The 20,412-nt window shown below is 35.5% G+C and overlaps 1 protein-coding gene across 1 annotated transcript in view; it reads left to right on the top strand.

The window, feature by feature from the left end:
- SNTG2 (syntrophin gamma 2) overlaps positions 1-20,412 on the top strand; it is a 119,036-nt gene that overhangs the window by 30,384 nt on the left and 68,240 nt on the right. Inside the window, exons 6-7 of the mRNA XM_058802349.1 lie at positions 9,242-9,329; positions 12,328-12,419. Of these exons, the coding sequence (XP_058658332.1) occupies positions 9,242-9,329; positions 12,328-12,419 (180 nt within the window). The remainder of the gene's footprint in view (positions 1-9,241; positions 9,330-12,327; positions 12,420-20,412) is intronic.

Raw genomic sequence — 20,412 nt, 5'->3', positions numbered from 1 at the left:
GCTCTTTACACATGAAAAATTCATGAAGTTTATGTTTAGTTAATGCATTGTTATATATTTATAGGACTACAGACACACCAAAGAAAAGTTATCAATCTTTTGAAGATTTTACTTTCTTAACTGTATCTTAGTAGTAGTTCTCATTGTTCATTTGTCATTGCCTCAGTCAGTTCTAAAAGAATGCTTTAGTCATCTATAATGTGGACAGCAAATACCTGTTAATACCGAATATATATCTGCAGGACAGCTGCATGCATCAGACCTGAGGCAGGAACTGGGAGAAATGAACCAACTTTTATTGAGCAGCATTTATTAATGAGTTTAGTGTAGTGACTTTCATTAAGTACTGTGTACTTCAGAAAATTTGCTGTTGCTATGTAGGTGGGCAGAAATAAACATCAATAGCAAAAAGGCTAATATGTGATATTTGCAGGACGTAGTTTTCTTTCAGTTACCCCATAGAATTTTCCAGAGCTACTTTCATGGAGATTTAGTCACAGCAGAACAGAAGTTATCATGACAGTGAGACAAATAATTTTAAAAAGTTTTTCACCTTGTTTGGATGAAACTTATCTGAATTTAATTTCCTTTCTCCAGGTGCTAATTTCCCACAAGTATTCTGTATCCCAGCACCGCATAAAGATAAAGCTACCTCAAATCATCAAATTGCAATATAATTTTACAACTTTGTGGAATGTACAATTCATCCTCATTGTTTCCAGATGCTCTGAGAAGTGTGATTATTTCCTCACTGAATGCATCTGGCAACATTTCTCACTAAGAAACACGTTATAGGATACTTTTGGTCTCCAGTGTCTTTCACATGCAAATGATAAATCTCACATGCTTTAAAACATGATTTTGCCATTTAAATTTGCATCCATTTGCTCCCTTACTGTGCTTTTGTAGGAGATAGCAAAATTTCAGAGAAAGATTTTTTTTTTTAATTGGAGTAACATAAGTACCTGCGTAAAATTTATGCCTAAAATATTATGAAGGTTTTGTAATGTAATTGTGGAAATCAACTTTATTTCAAGCTCTAAATATATTAAGAAAGTATTTACATTAAGTAGTTCATATTTCAGCTCTGCTATTTTACCTCCATCATTGCACAGGAACTTCATTTCCTACGTTAGAGTAGCAGCAAGTACTCTGGCATTAGGAGCATTCCCAATGTGCATAATCTTTGAGCACAAAAGCAGAATTACTATAATTAAAACTGATGGAAGAATTCAGGTACCTCACACAAAGGAGCTTTAGGAAGAATTGAAATCTTTGTTAAGCTGTGGATGCAAAATGTAGCACTTAGGTAAAGCACAACAGTGTGGCTGGACAGCTACAATTTTAAGTAATTTCTAAGGGTACAAGGAGTTAAGATATTTAAAAATTTTTTTGAAAGGCCTTTCTTTTAACCCTTTTAAATTTCTATTTATTTCTTTAATAAGTGTTGAAAGACGTACAAAGGATTTATGAGAAATTATACCAGCCACTTTATTCATAAGTAGAGGGGCACTTTCTTCCATCTCCTCCTCCACCTCCCACCTGTACAAAACTGAGTACCATAGAGGTAGGTTAAATACGTGAATAAAAAAGGGACTTGGAATAAGAACAAAAGGGTGTAAGCTATCTGTGGGTAAATCAGTGGGGAGGTTGGGGGGAATTGTCTTTGAAAGTGCTGGTAGGAAAAGAAAAAGCTACTTCATAGCTTCATGAACAATATTGTAATATGTCTCTTGTTATCCTTGATAATGAGTATGAAGACTCCTGCTTCCTTTGATCCTTATTCCTGTGCCCAAAGTAGTTTATCTCTTCCTTTTAGTCACTCTGCTCAGTTTCCACTCTGAGCAGTATCTCAGAGTGGAAACTAAACTAACTTAAGCAGTATCACCTCCATCTCATTTCTCTTTTACACCTTCTTTTTCCTATCTATACAGTTTTTACTGCTTTTCATTAATTTGCTGCCTTATATTAGGTGACTTTCGGTATTTCATCAAGGTATAGAGAATTTTGAAGTGCTCTAGCTCAATGTTATCAACATAACATAGCTGCAGGCTAATAAAGAGTTAGTGTGCACCCTGGTGATTCCGAAAATATTAATTAAATAAATGTTTGTGAAAGATTAGACTTAGGCTGTTTACATAAGTGAAACTCAGTTATTTTGTGTCTTTAAAGTTTTTTTTTTTTTTAATGGAAAGGGAAATATAAGTTATATAGAGGCCTTACAACCACATAAAATTAACTCATTAATAAAATTGGTGTATTTCTGATCACAAGAGGGATTTACTCCTTTGAGATCACAGTATATATTGTACATAAGTACTGTTTCTCTTCAAAAAGTTATTGATTTAATAGGATTGGGATCTAAATAAGTGAATGGATCTTATAGGTATCACTGATATTTCAGATGCATTTGTTTAGCTGCTGACTTGAGAATGAATAATAGCACCTATGCTTGTTCCTTATTGTAGAGAGCAGACTAAACAGTCATAGAGCAGAAGTGTATTCATACACTTCAAATGGCAAATATTCTACCACAGTGCATCAAAAGTATTAAAGGATTGGATTAGAAAATCAAAAGGGTTTTTTGGTGTTTTTTTTTTTTTTTTCTGTCTGATATGATATTAGGCATCAAAAAGTCTAATACAAAAATGTCTGGAAGAAAAAGTATAGCCCTGTATTTATACAGTTATGGCTCTGACTGTAATCAGCTCTCTGAGGGAAGAGAGACCAATTTAGGAGATTGCAACATGACAGTGGGATTTGAATGCCATTCCCCTTGTCAAATAGCATGTTATTTTCCCAGTGAAGGAAATTTTTAGTATTGAATAAAATAATATACTTTATGGCAGTCTATTCTGAAGCTGAATGCAGTAGCAAAAGTACAGGGAATCAATAACAGATCTATAATCGTTCTCAGGATTACAGTCCTGAGACAGTATAAAGAAGTTTCAGTTATGGGGCTTTTCCTAAAAAAGATTTCTCCCTGATTTGTGCTGAATATTGCAGATGATCTGCAGGTTTATGTTGATAGTAGCACTTTTATGTCTGTGGAATTGGGGAAACAAAAGCATTAAGGACTAGCATAGAGGGGTACTACTACTGTGAAATAGTGCTGAACTTTATCTGCAGGTATTCCTCTTATTCTTTTATGTTCACCTACATGCTGTAAGTTGGCAGTGAACACACGACTGACCGAAAATGGTGGCAAGCATCAGCCCTTTATTATTCCCCCATACCACTTTTTATACCTCTTTTCTCACATGCATAGCACCAGCATGCTCTTTTATCTTTTGTGATGGGTCAATACACATCAGCTTTCCACACTTCTTCTTTAATGCATGTCTTACACAGCTGCACCCATTAGGGATGAGGCTCTGCCATAGCCCCATTTCTATTCTCCCACAATCTATTCTCTAACAGTAGGGAGTTTAGTAAAGGAGAAATGTTTTTGTGTTCTAGGTGCCTCTGTTCTTTAACTCTGAAAGAATGAACATATGAGTGATTATAAATAAATTCTGTGGCTGATTCAAACTGCAGGGCACTCTGTTAGACTGATCACTCCATGGGTCTTCTGGCTTGTACTTCATCAGCTAATGTGTAGGCAACAAAAGCACTTCTTGGTGCTTCCTATCTTTAATCCTGTATTAACTGTAGAGTAGGCTAGAAGACCTAGATCAAAGGGATCATTGTGGAAAAGTTTGTTGTGAGAAAAGGAAGAAATGTCCAAATTGTTAGCAATTTCTAAACCCATATGACCTGCTGGGTTTGACAACTTCAAAACCTTCTGGTTTTGTTTTTACATTTGATAGCACAAGACAGCCTTTATTCAGTATTGCCAATTCTTCAACTGAAGTTACCTTTATCATCGTTTTATACCGTTGCCATTAAACGATGGCAGGGTTTTTTGGTGGATACCTCTCTCCTCAGAAACTTCAGGTCAGATAAAATCTGTTTCCGAGAGCTGTGGAGGTGTTACAGATACAAGCAAACAACAAAGAAAATTGGAAAGTAATGGCTACATGAAAACCTGCATTTAGTCTTTTTAGCTCAATCTGTGCTCCTTAGAGTTTGTATAAACTCAACCACTTAAGTATCATCTAGAAAAATTTCTATATATACTTGAAGATTATGAACCTGCAGGGTTAGGTTGTTCCAATTTCTTTGCTTGAAAATGACTGCAGAAATGGGTTTTTGTGACAGAAATGTTTGCAATTCTATGGGTACTGATTCCACTTTACCATATGTTTTTGCAATCACATGTAGTCAGATATGTGTATCTCTGTGTTGTGAGTTTTTGATACCTGACACAATTCTTTCTTTTTACAAGTAAAGCAAAACAGCAGATAAGCAGTAAAACATACTGCTTATTCTTTAATTTTGAGTTCTGTGGTTTTGAACCCTTTTTGTTTATAGCACACTGATCACAGTTGAGACTGACCTTCATTTCCAGAGAGAAGTCCCCCTAATGTTCTGATATTCTTGGAATTTTTTGAAAATTTTACTTTTTTAGGAATGGGTCTTCATGTTTCAGGTAATAGATATCCTTAAGCAAGTTTATTTAAACTTTTATTGCTTCAGGGAACAGCCAAGTCGACTCAAAATTTATTTTCCAATGCACAGCATGTAACAGCACCTTTGATCTTCCAGACAGTTTTGCAAGCATTGTTTACACAATTCTAATTACACACTAGAATGTTTAATTAAATAGAAAAATATGTACAGAATAATGAAAACAAAATTGAAATTTATTATTTTGTTCATAATGCCTGGTATTTATATCATACAGAAGCAGCATTTGTTTAAATTGATACTGAAGCTATCTGTAAAATATCTTCTACTATATTATAGGCAGAAATTAGAGAAAAGTTAGAAATTAGTAAACTAATAAGTTTAAGTAATGAAATTACTTAATTTAGAATTTAGAATTAAGAAATGAGTAAACTAATGAATTGCAGTTAAGTTTAAATCTGTGAAAATTTCCAAAGGCTACATTGACTGCCATTTTTCCTAGCATATTTGTATAAATTGTTCAGATACAAAGGCTTGCTTTGTATTAGCCAGCTAAGCATTTAGAAAGAGATTATTGCTTACTGAATAGTGCAATGCTAAGGAAAAGAAGAATCAAAAATATTTATTTGAAACCATTCCATATTTGACCATTGGAAAAGAGACAAGAAATCGTTGTTTCTTGAATTGACTTAATTCTGCTTTGTGGTCTTCCAATATGAATTGCAATCCAATTTTAATTTTAAAAACTATTTTTAAAGCCATTTTGTGTCTACTATAATTTTAAAATCTACCTGTACTGCAAGGTGTCTGTCACACATCTCCCTTGCCTACTCATAGACAGATAAGTACAATACCAGATTTTTTAGCCCTGTTTGTATGCTTTGAGCTGAAATTGCCAAGTTTCCTAAAGTGCCTCAAAGTATACTTTTGCTTAGGAGGCATTTTAAGTGTTAAACATTATCATTCTGTCTGAAAAGTGAAGAATTTTTTAAAACTTTCAGTTTTCTATATTTCATTGGGGTTTTTTGTTTTGTTTTGTTTTGTTTTTTTACTATGATATGTTATGTCATATATTTTATCACATCTCAGTTTTTTATCTGCTCTGTTGCAGGCTTGTAAATAACATTCCACCCAGATACTCTTCAAGTCCAAAACTTGCATTTCGTGTGAATTTCAAGTGTTTTATTTGGGAAATGCTTGTACCTCAAGCTCAGGCATTCATCAGGTGGTTCACATCCTTCTACTTCAGAATTTTTGCTTCAGACTTTTAGTCACATTTATGTACCTAAATATTCTTCAAGGCATGCCATATAAGATTAATTTTATCCAACTTCCTATGTTTAAAGTGTAAGGTTATCATCCAGATTCTTTGTATTTAGGGATTCATATCTGTGAATGAGGATTTCTTTGTATCGTAAGATCTTTACTGATTTCTAGAAAATATATTACCAAATACTTTAGAGTTGAATCTCTTAAATGGCCTCAGTAAAATGATTTGACTTCTGCACTCAGAACAGATATTGGCTGAGGGGCCATATGGGTGAAATAATTCATCAAAACCATTCTCATTTTCAATTTTAAGTGCTGTTCTTAATAAAACAGAACCTGTTTCAAACAGCCAAAACCTTTTCTAAATCTCTGAGCAGTGTGAATAATAATGTTCAGATATGTTTGAAGATTTAGATCAAATCACAGTAAACACAAAGAACCAGAATTTAAAAAGAATGCCAGCAGCTTTGCATTGTGCCATTGGCTTGTCTGCATAGAAGTATATAGAATTTCCCTTAACTAGGTGTTGACAGTAAAAATGAGATGACAAAGGTAATTAGGTTTTTCTAAAATATGAGTAATATTTTTCTCTACAGACTCTCTGCTGTACTTAGTTGAGATATAGAATCTCCTATTTATATTTTTAACATTTTCTCTGTTCTGTTCCTAAGAAATGCATGTGAGAAAGAGAAGCGTAATAAACCCTGGGCTGATAAATGTTCTTAGAGATAAGCAAAGCCTGCAAACTGGAGCCAGCATGAAAAGCAAGCTTTTCAGCTGAAGCCCTTTTTTCCTTTATACACATGAACACGAGTAAGTGCATGAACACGGACACACAGAGTCACTAAATGCATTTAATCAACCTTTGGAAAACAACAAAACCCACTCACTTCTGCAATTCTCTTTTAATAATTTTACTACAACAGTGTAGCAGTGAATGTTACTCCAAAGATACTGGATTTGTCTTTTTGGACCTAGTGGACTTTTGCAAAAGCTTCAGCATCACAGAGCAGTGCATTATTTAGTGACTTTCTGACTGTTAAGACCTTCTTGTGATCACTGAAATTGATTTAGTTCTGTTAGTATGTGTGTGGTTCAACACTCTGGCCTCTTCAGGCACTACCCAAAGAATACTAAGCAGCTTCAGGGAGTATGATACGGTGTGAATATCTTTTAAGAGACTAGTGATGCTTGGAAATTTTAAACCAAATCATTAATATTGGAGTTATTTCCTTTTAAAAGTATAATTTGAAATAAAAAATTAAATCTCATACTCTGCAACAGTTTCTAGTCTACTGTTTTGTTTTGTTCCAACAATTTTTGGATTTATTTTTGTAAAATTTGAATGATGTCTTCCAAAAGTATATTAGGCAATCTGTCATGCTGTCTCCTCTCATCTCTTGATAAATATAAATGTTTGTGTGAAAACATTCCTTGCTTAATTAGGAGGAAATATAGTTGTTCTTCTTTGTTTGCAAAAGGTTTATTTCAATTAAGAAATTAAAATTCTTTCCTGTTGTTCCAAAGGTAAATTTAAACTTCTTCACTTCTTTAGCTTATTTTAAAAGGCAATCATGAATAAAAAGTGAATTCTCAGTATTAATTTTATTTGGTTTATATTTCTTCCCATTAGATATATCAGGACTACAGTTAAAATCTGTTTGGTTTTAAATTTTCTATTTAATTATGCAAAAAACTGTTGTTTCTGTACTGATCATAAACTAAAGTTGGCATTTTTAATAGATTTACCATGTAGTTAAAAGTAAAATGGTACTACAAGAACAGCAGCACTTGGTAACAGGATCTTGTATTTTTTTGCCAACTGTGACTTCTCCCTGCCCTGATACTTTCTGACATTTTTAATTTGGAAGGGAATATCCTTGTAAGAGTGGAGGGTTGTCCTATCTTTGAAACAGTAGAGTGAGACTAGCAAAGCTACCAATCATCTTCAGTGTTTATTGAATAATAAATAATGTCTAAACTAGGAAATAGGAAATTTTCTGTAGGAAATAAGGGGCAGAGGAATTCAAGAGACATAGTTTTCTTGCACCTTAGAATTTAGGACACACTGGTTTGCTTTGCAGCCCTAACATACTTTTCTATGACCTTAAAAATGCATGCAAAGTTTGCTACACTGTCATTCTTGTTTCCTCCTGTTGTGACCATCTTCAAATGGTCTAGTCAGAAATCAGTGATCTTATTTTTCTCCACATTGTTTTTTCCCCACAGTGAGACCTCAGGTTCTCTTATAGTCAATTGTCCCCAAAAGCACAACACTGATATTTCTGGGGTTGAGTAGGCAGCACTGGCTGTTGTATTTTTCATAGTAAATCATTTAAAAGCAGATTGAGTGAGGGGGGAGATGGGGGTGGAAGAAAAAAGAGAAAAAGGGTTCTTGGTTTCCATCAGACATAAGCTTGATATTTTCATGCAAGCAAATACATCAGTCTCTGGTGTAAGCATTATTTTATGTACATAAGTGGAAAACTTAAGATGTTTGAGGTAATCCTGCATCTCATGATGTTGGCCAACGTGGCATTGCGCTAACACAGTGGTCTGGAACAACACTACCACCAGCTTCCTCCCAGCACATTAAACCATTAAATGCGTCTATATAAGTCAGTTTGCTACAGTTAGTTCCTTTTCTGCTTGGAGGATGAATGCTCTGGTTGTGCTCAGATTAGAGGCCACAAGCTGTAGCATCCATTTCTGACAAACTGGGTCAGGGATATGCAGGCCCTGTGTACAGGCCACATGCAAACCAAACACAATACCTGTTTCCTGAGAGTCATGGATATGAAACTGGGGAACACCTCTGCCCTGTAGTAGGAACTGAGTTCCATCAGAGATAATATGTGTAGTTCTGCATTTAAAAAAATACTTTATGTGATGGCATGCTATTCCCCAAAGTGAATTCTGATGGTTTAAAACATGTCTAGAAGTGTGTGTGTGTGTATGTGTTCCCTTTTGGTTAACAAATGCTTACAGACAATAAAGACACAAAACTCAAGACTGTATTTGAATCACAAAAGTGTGCTTAACTTGGTACCCAAATCAATCAAACCAAATACTTAAGATCAAGATATGTATGATGTATTAATACATTTCCATATATCTTTCTGTTTGTATACAGACAAAATTAATGTATTTTATCTACATAGACACATATTTCCCTACTATCCTATGTCAGTTTTATAAAATCAGTTAGTGGAAGTTGTGTTCAGCTGGTATGTAATATCAGGTTGCCCAGCAAATTATTTATTCAGGTTGTTCTACTGGTCTGGCCTACTCTTTTCCATTGTTGATGTGGCTGGATCCTCAACTATTCTACATTCTAAGCCAGAAATGCTTACACTGAATTTATTATAGATCAACAGAAATCTTGATTTCATTGTAAGTAATGTGCTTTCCATGACTGATCGTTCTTTGGTTTAAAGTAGTTGTTATTTGTCACACTTGACAGGTACACCTACTGCGAAATGCTGGCGATGAAGTTACCATCACAGTTCAATACCTCAGGGAAGCTCCATCATTTTTAAAGCTCCCATTAGGTAAGAGGAAATTAGTGAATGGGAGTAATTTGTTTTCCTCTTTGCAGTATTCTTGTAATAAGCTGACAGTGACAGAAATAGAAATTCAATCCTTGAGTGCTTCACAGGAAGAAATAGAAAATTGTCTGTCTACTTTACTGTTTAACATATAAGAATCAAATGCATACTCCCTTGCTTCTTATGTATAATTTATTCAAAATAAAACTGAAAAAATAATTAAGATGCAGTACAGTCATGGGTGATAGCTGAAAGTTTTTCAATAGAAGCTTTGCCTGAATACAATAAATAGTGTTTGCAAACATTTGAATCATACATTTACACTGAAAGTTACTTTAAGGACACTTACCAAACAAATGGATAACATTAATTATGCATATTTCATTAATTACTTTACTGTTTTTATTTGTTTTGTCAGCAGAATTATGTTGAGACAGCTGAGTAGTTTAACAGTAGCAATACTAAAAAGTGTATGAACAATACAGATCATGGAAGTTTGGGGCTCTTTTGATTATCAGATAAAATATTCAAATTGCACAGTTGTCATCAGTGTTGCAAGTAGAAAAGTGTTCATAATAAATCACTTTATTTGATCAAATTAATAATTTTGCACCAGTTTATTTTAGCAGATTATTTTCTCTCCAAAATAAGCAAAAAGTTTTGAAATGTGTCCTGTTCTTTGGATTGATTTAGATTTTATTTCTTTAAATTGCACTCAACTATATACTTGTGTTTTCCTATTTTCAGCAGACTCGTAGGTGTCATAGTTTAGACCTTGCCATTAGAAGAGTGTCATTCATTTAATCTAGATTTTTATACCTGTGAAAAGCCAACCTGACAGGCCTCTACTGAGCTGAACTATACATTTCATGCTAGAAACTTTCTTTCAGTGTTTACTGCTTATCATTTGCATTTGAAAATATATTGTCAGTTTTTCTTATAATGAGTCTTCATGTGTCTTCTTACTTTTCCTACTGGATCATCAGACAACTCTAAAATTATGTTGACTGCTCCTTGGATAACTATGTCCAAGCTTAAACATGAATTTGGCAAATTAGCAGCATCTTACCAGTAGTGTCTGTGTCATTGGGCATATTTATTTGTGACTATGACAGTGCTAGTAGAACTTGTATCTCATCTTGTAGACTGACATCACATACTTGAACTGTATTGCCTGTCATTGGTTAACCTCAGCTAAGAGCCAAACTCTCATTCAGACACTCTCTCACTCCCTGTTCTCAAACAGAATGTGGTGTACAAATAGAACAAAAAAGAGATTAGCTATTAATTACCATCATGGCCAAAGCAGAGGCAATGTGGGAAAACTTAGACAAATGTATTGTCTATTGAAATAGATTCAGGCAATGAGAAACAAAGACAAATAAATTGTCTATCACCTTCTTCACTGACCTTGAGGTTCATTTGATTTTTGTGTCACTCTTTCCCTTACTATTGTCTCCACCCTTCTGCATTTTACCCTTTGTTAAATAGTTTCCCAGAGGTGCTGCCAGCTCAGCTCCAGGGCCCAGTGGTAATGTGGGATCTGGCTGGATCTGTCTGTGCCTGGCCCAGGGCAGCCTCAACCATTCCCCACTTCTGGAGACATCCCAGCCCATCAACCCCTGCCACTAAGACCTAGTACACACTACACAAGCTGGCTGCCACCTTCTCAAGTAGTTCACGTAGGTCCAGCAATATTGGTGCCCTCTTTGTGCGTCATGGGGAGATTGGCTTTCTCACCAGGAGCATCTCACTTTCTGCAGCATCTTTGTCTGGGAGCCCGAGATCATGGCACTGCTTCCATAAAGCGCCATTTCTGGAAATAGAAAGCAGCTCAATAGAAGCATACTCAAAAAAAAAAAAAAAGAACTTGCTAGGTATGATCAGACATGTAAGGAACTTAGGAAATGAGCCTTCTCCTGAACTGAACCTGGACCTCCACAAGAGCTTACATGCACCTCTCTAGAATGTTCAGTGTAGCCATTCAGTAGATTCTGAAACCAAGGTTTGTGAGTCAAGTGATCTTTGGTAAATGACTTGCTATAAATATTCATTCTTGTAATGAGAAAAGAAGCAAATAAGGTGTATGGAAAATAGTTATGACTTAATGCAATATATAAACTGGAGTTACAGAGAATAGCGCCCCATTTCAAGAAGAGTTTTTCACAAGTCCATGCACAAAAGGGAATTCCAGTCATGAAGCATTATGACACATTTAGAAAGCTAAGTAGCAATTGCATTATGCAATAAAGAAATTCCCAAATCACACTGCAGGCAGGATTTAAGTGCGTGCATGCATATTCTGAAGTATTTTGGCTACTCCAGCCATCCCAGAAGGCTCAGGCACTTGTTCCAGCATTCAGTCAGACCAGCTGCTGTGCTGGCAGTTTTAGTGCTGTGCTGTGTTCATTGTAACTGCAATCATACTGTCTCTTCCCATCAACCCATATCATCACCATGAGCACATCATCAGGAGTAGCATCTGCCTCCCCTGCTCCCTTCTTATGCATCTCCCTTCCCTACACCATCTCATGTCATGGCAAAATGTCATAACATGGAAATATCTACCTACAGGTCTCACAGCATTTTTTATCTATTCGACTCCTTTGTTACTGCCAACAAAAAAAACCCAGAATTTGACATGGTTTTATCTGTAGATACTGATTAAGTATCACTTAAGGATGAGACAAGGACTGCTTGTTTTGAATATCTCATTCTCAGTGAAAAAAGGCTTAATCCTGAAGACAGTTAAGCACACAAAAAGACCCCATGAGCACAGCCCCTCTTAGATGACATCTAGAAACCTTTTTTATTTCTAGACATTAAATATAGCATATGGATATTTAATTGTCTGACTTTCTGAAATACAAGTAGTATTTCTGTCTTGGTTGGGGGAATTATATTAAAAATTCTTCCTGTGTTTTACAGCTGGAATAGATGTTGTCTGATATATACATATATTTTTAACATCAGCAGTTTTTTTGTTTTAACTGATTTCCAGGTTCCCCTGGACCATCAAGTGATCACAGCAGTGGAACTTCATCACCTCTCTTTGACAGTGGCTTACATTTGAATGGAAACTCAACTAACACGGTATGCAAATAAATAATAAAAGCATAGTGGATGTGAACTTTATAAGTTCTTTTCTCATTTTGAGCTTCAAAATGCTAGACTAAGACTAACTTAGCTTTGGTTTTTTTTGTTGTTTGCTTTGATTGATTTTTAAGTGCTTATACTGTAAAATTCTGTACTTACAAAGTCCACAACACACAGCCATGAACTGTTAGGTTTTTACTCTGGGACAGCTGAGACATTTGGAAGAGTGAGCACAGTAAGATGTAATCATTATTTAGACATGAATTCATGTGAACTTTTGTTATACTTTGTTGCATTATACTGTTTAATTTAATCCAGCTGGAGATGCTGAAATGCAGGTGAAATTAAGAAAATAATGTAAAGTTGAATTCTTGAAGAAAACTTTTTTAATAGGAAAGATAGGGAGAGAAAGAGAAAGAAATAAAAGAGGAAAAAATGTCTCTTTCTTTTACCCAGAGGATATTCAGTTCTTCTTTCTGTAGTGAACAACTGTGATTAAATTAATTGCAGCACTGTGGGGAAAGAAAAGAAAAAACTTTTTCTCCAGGAAAAGTGGTAGTCACCAAAGAACATAGGGTGTCTTAGCAAGTAAGAGTGCTGTCCTTTCAGTAATGAAGATGTAAATACTAGCTGTACAAGGACATGGATCTTCATGCTCAAAACCTGTTTGACACCTAACAAATCTCAGCTCTAGTCTTTCAGTTGGATATTAAATTATAGAGAAAGAAGACACACTGAATGGACAGAAGCTTCTCCTCTGTTTTCCCTTTTCTTCTCAGACAGTAATAAAATTGTCTGATGCTTACTGTACTTCTCTCAAGCTTTGCACTTCTTCAACCACTGTCTCTCAATACTACTCCTTAAAGCTTGTTTTCATCTGCTAAAAATACATATATTCATGTATGATAGTATAAAGGCATAATGTACAATAAATAAATAAATAGAAATATGCTTTTCTGTGCTGATACCTGTACCTCAGTGTTTGGTGACCAAAATGGTCATAGATACAAAAGGTTTCATGTTTATTTGTTTGCAGTTATCCAGATGACTGTTAATTTGGACTGCCTTGTACTGTTGTCTTACTAAATAAACCAAACCTCAGGATCCAGTATTCTGCTCTGCCTATCCACCAGGTTCTCTGCAGGCAAAGAAAGTCCTTTCTGCAAAGAGCTTACATGATAAGAAAAGGGCTATGGTAGTGATTGCATTATCACATTTTAGTAAATTAGTGCCTACTAAATGCTAGAATGAGTGTGTTGTGATCATTTTTAACAATCGTTATGACTGCTTTGGGAACTGCATACTTGTAACTTCTCATATTATAAAAATATAAATAAGTGGCTGGAGTTTTGTAGACTTGTAACAGAGTAATTTAGAGTCAGCACACAAGATAGTACTCAAAAGACTGGGTATAGGCTTGAAATGTAAGCAGAAAAACAAAAATTAAAAAAGGTGTAATAGTAAGGTACTGGGTTGATTTTATACAGCACTTAATTTTTCTGAAGCCTGACATAAACTCATGTGAAGAGCTATGTATAAAATAGACACTATGACCTGGAAGTGGAATAAACAGGAGAATCTACATCATAGATTGTAAAATTCATGATCTCCCTTCACAGAAAACAAAATGAAAAATTGCTAGAATCTTATTGTGAAACTCAAAAGCAAGGCCCTACATATTTTGAGCAGGAATGACTGGATGTTGAGATGATGCATTGTATGGTTAAACTTTTCCCTAGCTGTGAGTGTAACTGAGCTATGATCATATCTTGAAAAGTGGTTATGAATGTGTTTCAACTACCATCTAGTGAACACTTCTATTTTATTCAATTAAATATTTTCAGGTTTATGGTAAAGTAAAAGCAGAACTGACATTTCCTGTAATGCTATTGCCTAATAAGACTAATGATATTTAAATCCTGTTTTTACATCACCCTGGTAGGGGAGATCTGACTCACTTTGAACACTGCATCTTGCAAGTTTGCATTGCAGTTTTATGTACCTTCCTAACCACACTCAGATCCATGCCATAATAGACAATGCACCTATATTTATAGGTGGAAGTTCTACTCCAAAAAGCACACCATGTAAAGGAAAGGACAGGATTGAGAGCTAAAGAATTACTGTTACTCCAGGTTTACCAAGCTGTCATTTTTGATGGCTTGTAGCATAGGGGCGGCAGTTTAGCCATCTTAGCAGCAAGCTCTTTCGGCCTAATAGGATTGTACCATTTTCAGTTCTGGTGCTGTCCTGCCTCTGTTGGACCTGTCCCTGTCACCTCTGCTGTGAAGCATCTGCTGTATGTGATGTGATACCATCTTCAGGATTTATATACATCTTTTGCAATATCAGAGCAGTTTGCAGTACAGCACTTTAACGGGGTTCTCTGAAACCCAGAGAAATGAGCCGGAGTGCTCTCTTCACACCTGATTATTTTGTGCTTGGTCACTACTGTGACAAATGCTACAGCAATTGACAGTGGCAGTCACATTCATCTGTACCTTATAAGTAGTTTATTGAACACAATGTAAGCTTCCAGAAGGGAACATAAAACATACAAAGGAGGTGGTTTCAAGGCTAGTAAGTACAGATTGTTTTCCTGGAGAGTTCTAACTCTAAAACAATGAAGAAAGTGCTTTAGAGATCTACTACCAGATGTCCAAATATCCTAGACAGGTTTTTGGAGAAATTAGTTCTGGAGAAAAATATTGTAAATAAAACAAATGACTGTTTAAGACACCATGAGATAATTTGACAGTTACAATGCAAAGGCAGGATATACTATGTTTTCATTTGCTTGAGAATCCACCTTCCCTGAATTGTCTAAAAATGGTGTTCTGATAAGTGAAGTGAGACCAGAATAAATTGTTGTTTCCTGTGTGTTTGTGTAATTTGAGAATTCTAATTTTTATAGTGTATGTTAAGGTTAGTTGGTTAGATTAAGCTAAACAGGCACATTTTTCTAAACAGCTTCAAAATATTTTTCTTTGATGCCTTTGTTTTATCTGCTGAGTTAAATAGTTTTGCTTTAAAAAAGACATTGCTTACTTCATCATCAGGTTTTTAAAAAAGAAAAAATACAAATGCTCAGCTCTTGATGGGACCAGTAGAATGCTACATCTTTAATGTCTATGGTAGTCCTAGTTCCAGAGTGAGAAAATTATATGACTCAATCCCAAGCACTAAATGGCAAAAAGGGAAGGGGATTCAAGACAGGGAGGTGGACACCCTTGGGGAATGTCTGACCAGAACATTGAATTGAGACTGAATGGATGTCCTATGTATGAAAGCTTCAATACTCTTGCTTTTTTGAATATTCCTGTAGTGTCTTCCATTTCGATATAAACACACCATTCTTAAAGCTAATTTAATCATTCTGTAGCTTGCTTTAAGAAGAGAAACTTCAGAATTTCAGTTCAATATCCTTTCTTTTGGAATGATTTCACGTGTTCATGGTTTCAGTTGCCTCTGCCAATTCTCGATCTGAAAATCCATTATTTTCTCATATAGTATGAAAGCAAGGTAGCTTTGAACTGACTTCCAGTGTTATTTGGCAATGTAAATTCATAAAATGATTAATGTAATAAATACAAAATTATCTCACATAATGGCACGCAATTGTTACTCATTAATTGTCACCATGTCTTCCATTTTTTGCTGAAGTGAAAGATAAAACAGATTAAACACAGCCAGCTGCACTTCAGCAGTTTGCACTTCTGCTGTGCTGAAGACCTTTATGAAATGAGATGAACACACTGCAAATAAGTTTTCCTCAATTAATAAAATATTAAATTATTATAATGACTCAGTGAACGATAATCCAGATTTTCTGTTTCTGATTATATCTCTCAGAAATCATGGCAATAGAAGCTAGAAGAAAACTTTTAAACACCTTCCTACTTTACTACAGCAGAGTTGTAAGGAAAATCTTTTGGATTGAAATGTTTGTTTACATTTAGATTTAGCTGTAAAGAAGTGCTGTTTTTCTAATTGTGATTAAAGTTGATTGGGACTTACACTATGACATTATAAAGTGAATAAAAAGTATCTTTAAAAGTCTCATCCTTTCCTTTTAATAATGTCCACAGTCATTGCTAATCCTTTCAGCAGAGTTATTTCTTCTAGTATTTGATTAATCAAATTAACATTTGTTTGATCAGCTTGATCATTTCTTCTGCACAGAAATTCTCCAGTTTGTTAGGTATCTGGTTTTAGTTCTTAATTACATATATTTTCCCCATACACAGCCCTTGCATGTGAATACATTGTTTTTTACAGTTCTTATGAATTTTCTCATTTCAAGTTTTCAGCAGCAGCAGCAAAAAAGAAAACTTATTTGATGTTAGCATTGGTGAACCTTGGCAGTCCAGGTACACATCCATGTGGTTTATAGAGAAAACAGAGAGTAAAATTGAGGTTACAAGTTCTCCCTCTAAGCTACATCCAGTGTCTTTCCACAAGTTCCAGCAACAAATTGACACTGATATCAGAGAGAGAAGCAAGAGTCAAGGCTCAGATTTTTCCTGAGGGGTGTGCAGACTGTGTGAAATTCAAAGAGTTTCCCAAACCTTGAGCTAATTTTTCTAAGCAAGGACAGCATGCCCCATTTGGGGATATAAAAGGCTGCCAAAAGCTGTTTCTAACAGCTGAAGTTTGGTACACTTGCATTTATAGTGTAAAATTGTAATGATCTCAACCTTGTATCTTTTATTTTCCTTATATACATTTAATGTTAGGTTTTGAATTCTGACTGCTATTGTAGTTTTTGAGCAGTCATAATTACTTTCTACTTTTTGTGCTGAGATTTGATATAAACTAGTCTGGTCCCTGTCCCCTACCCCCAAAGGAAGAATTTATCTGGAAAGGTGTTCCAGGCAAGGTTGTTGAGGTTACTCAGAAACCAATTACATACTAGCTCAAGGGAAACAAATTAAAGAAAAAGGTGCAAGATTCTGACAAATAGTCCATATGTATTCTCTAAAAATATCTTACTCAGGCTTTTATGCCATTGGTTCATTAAAAAAATAAAAATGTATTAGCACCTAGCAGCACAGATGCAATGAAATTTTCATTAATATTTCCATTGTAAATCACCTCTAGAGAAATTTATATAATTGAAAGGGTTTTCATTTGTTCCTCACTGGTAGAATAGTAATCCAATTGATTTAAATGCATAGCTATTGCATTGAAAGCAGTGTAAGTCCCCAGCAAGTACTGCTATACAGTCTCTATGTAAACATTATATATAGGTGCTCAGTGTCTGTAAACTCATGTATTAATTAAAAAGAATTACATATTTTAAAGAGCAGTCATTATATTTCAAAAGCATGTATCTGATGCAACATTAGAATGAAAAGTATTTGTTTTCTCTGGTAGGAAAGGAGGAGTTTTTCACATGCTTTTTCACCTTCCTCCCATTTAATTAAGCATCTGTCAATTAAAATATTGTAGATAGAGCTGTGTAATTAAAAGGTGCTTTCAGTGAATTTTGAAGACATCATATTACAACTTCAAATTGTTACTTCACCTGAAAGAGCATGTTTCCTCTATAGAAGCCTTTATCTATTAAATGATTTGGTGATGCATACTTTACCAGATAATTACTGTCTTCTTAAAACTGTCACAGAATTGTGCACCTGCATCTATGAATTCCATTAAAAATAAATAAATACAGACCCTCTTCTGAATTCATGCTGCATCAAAGGATGCACAGGTATTTTGATATCGTAATTAAATCCCTCTGAATTCTGAGACAAGTTGAAAGCTCTGCCTATCTACAGTAGATATCACCATAATTTGTTTTGTTGTCTGGGCGTCACAAGAGTTTTATTCATGTCTCTACTTCTGGCTATAAATTTGGTATTTTTGTTGTTCAATTATTAAAGTGAGCTAATGTGAGATTCTTATTGCTAAATGGATCAGTCATGTTTTCTTCTCCAATCAATGGAAAGCCCCTGCTTTCTGTCTGTCCCTGTAATAAGTATTAGCAAACACTCAGCCATACAGAGGGCAGATAGGTTCATTGATATACAGAAAATCAACCTGCCAATATATGTATATATACATACATTTCAATCACAGACCAGACTAAAAACTGTAGAGAGACCACATTGAATTCACTCTGAGTTGAATGTTGCTGGTGTTGTTGCAAGAAATTATGTGATCCTAATTCTATTTTTTTAGAATAAGTGTAAGACAAATCTGTCCATTTGAAAAGTATATTATATTGAAGACTGTTTTTTGAGTATGCTGAAACATTTTTAGTAACAGAGCTTTGACAAAACACATTCCAGCTGGCATCAAAAAGATGCATGAAAGCCAGTATTTTCTAATCTAAGAGATTGTCATGAAATCCACTGAAACTTAATGGCCAATGTTTTCAGTTATAGCTTAAGGCAATGAAGCTATGCCAAGCTATTTTAGCATTTCAGAGTTTAAGGCATGTCTGGAAAACACTCTTAGTCATATGATTTAATTTTAGGTAGTCCTGTGAGGAAAAGATATTCAAGTGATCCTTATGGACCCCCTCAACTTGAGATATTCTGTGGTTTTATATTTCTATAATTCAAACCACAGAGTTGTTTTTACATCATAAAAATATATCAATATATAAATATCAAATATGTTAATGTTGCTACCATTTTCATATACATGTTTTACAGAGGGATATTTTATATTTTTTCAGAAATTCTCAGCAATCCTCACTAAAATGGAAACAGCAAAAATTACTTTGAGAAATAAATAACAGCATCATCATTATCATCTCTTTTTGAACCAGTGTTGACAAAGGCAGTAATCAAGATTAGTCATACCTCTTACATGTGCTCTGTAGAAATATAAATTTACAGAACAGGATCAAGGCTTTAATGATGTACTTTGAAATATTAAATCCTCTAAAGCAGAAAATTGATAAAGTTCAAATTATCAGTAAAAGGTTATATTTTTTCCTAATGGATGGCACACTTGAGTCTTATTTCATAAAATGGTATAATCATAGACACATTTAGGTTAGAGAAGACATCTAAGATCATCAAATCCAACCTGAGCTTAACCAAGAATGGCCGAGTCCAACACCAAACCATGTCTCTAGGTGTCCTGTTTATATACCTTTGAAATATCTCCAAGGACAGTGACTCAATCATTTCCCTGGGAAGCCTGCTCCAACACTTGACAACCTTTCTGTGAAGAAGTTTTCCCTAATATCCAGCCTAAACCTCTCCTGGTGCAACTGTGCAACTGAGGCCATTTCCTCTTGTTCTATCACTTGTTATTTGAGAGAAGAGACCAACCCCTACTTGGCTACAACCTCCTTTCAGGTAATTGTAGAGAGCAATAAGGATGCCCCAGAGGTGCCTTTTCTCCAGCCACTGGCCTTCTTATTCACCCAGGCACAGCCAGGCTCATGTTCAGCTGTCAACCAGGACATCCTGGTCCTTTTCCACCATTCCAGGGACTCTGCCCACAGCCTGTAGCACTGCAGGGGACCATCATGACCCATGTGCAGGATCTGGCACTTGGCCTTGTTGAACCTCATACAATGGATAGAGTCTGTCCAGATCCTTCTGCAGTTCCTTCCACCCTCCAGCAGATAAGAGTCCCACCCCACTTGGTGTCCTCTGCAAACTGACTGGAGGTACACTTGATCCTCTCCTCCAGATCACCAATAAAGATGTTAAACAGGACTGGCCCAAATTCTGATCCCTGGGGATCACAACTTGTGACTTGCTCCCAGCTGGATGTAACTCCATTCACCAGCACTCTCTGGGCCCAGCCATCCAGCCAGATTTTAGCAAGTGATGGGTGCACCTCTCCAAGCCATGGGCTGCCAGCTTTTCCAAGAGAATGCTGTGGGAGGCAGTAACAAAAGCTTTGCTGAAGTCCAGGTAGATAACATGCATGGGCTTTCCCCCATCCACCCAGTCTTGTAATAGAAGATCAGGCTGGTCAAGCAGGACCTGCCTTTCCTGTGCTGGCTGTACCTGATCAGCTG

This window comes from Ammospiza caudacuta, chromosome 3, assembly GCF_027887145.1.
Source record: "Ammospiza caudacuta isolate bAmmCau1 chromosome 3, bAmmCau1.pri, whole genome shotgun sequence".
Classification (NCBI taxonomy): Eukaryota; Metazoa; Chordata; class Aves; order Passeriformes; family Passerellidae; genus Ammospiza; species Ammospiza caudacuta.
This window is presented reverse-complemented; position numbering and strand designations above follow the sequence as displayed.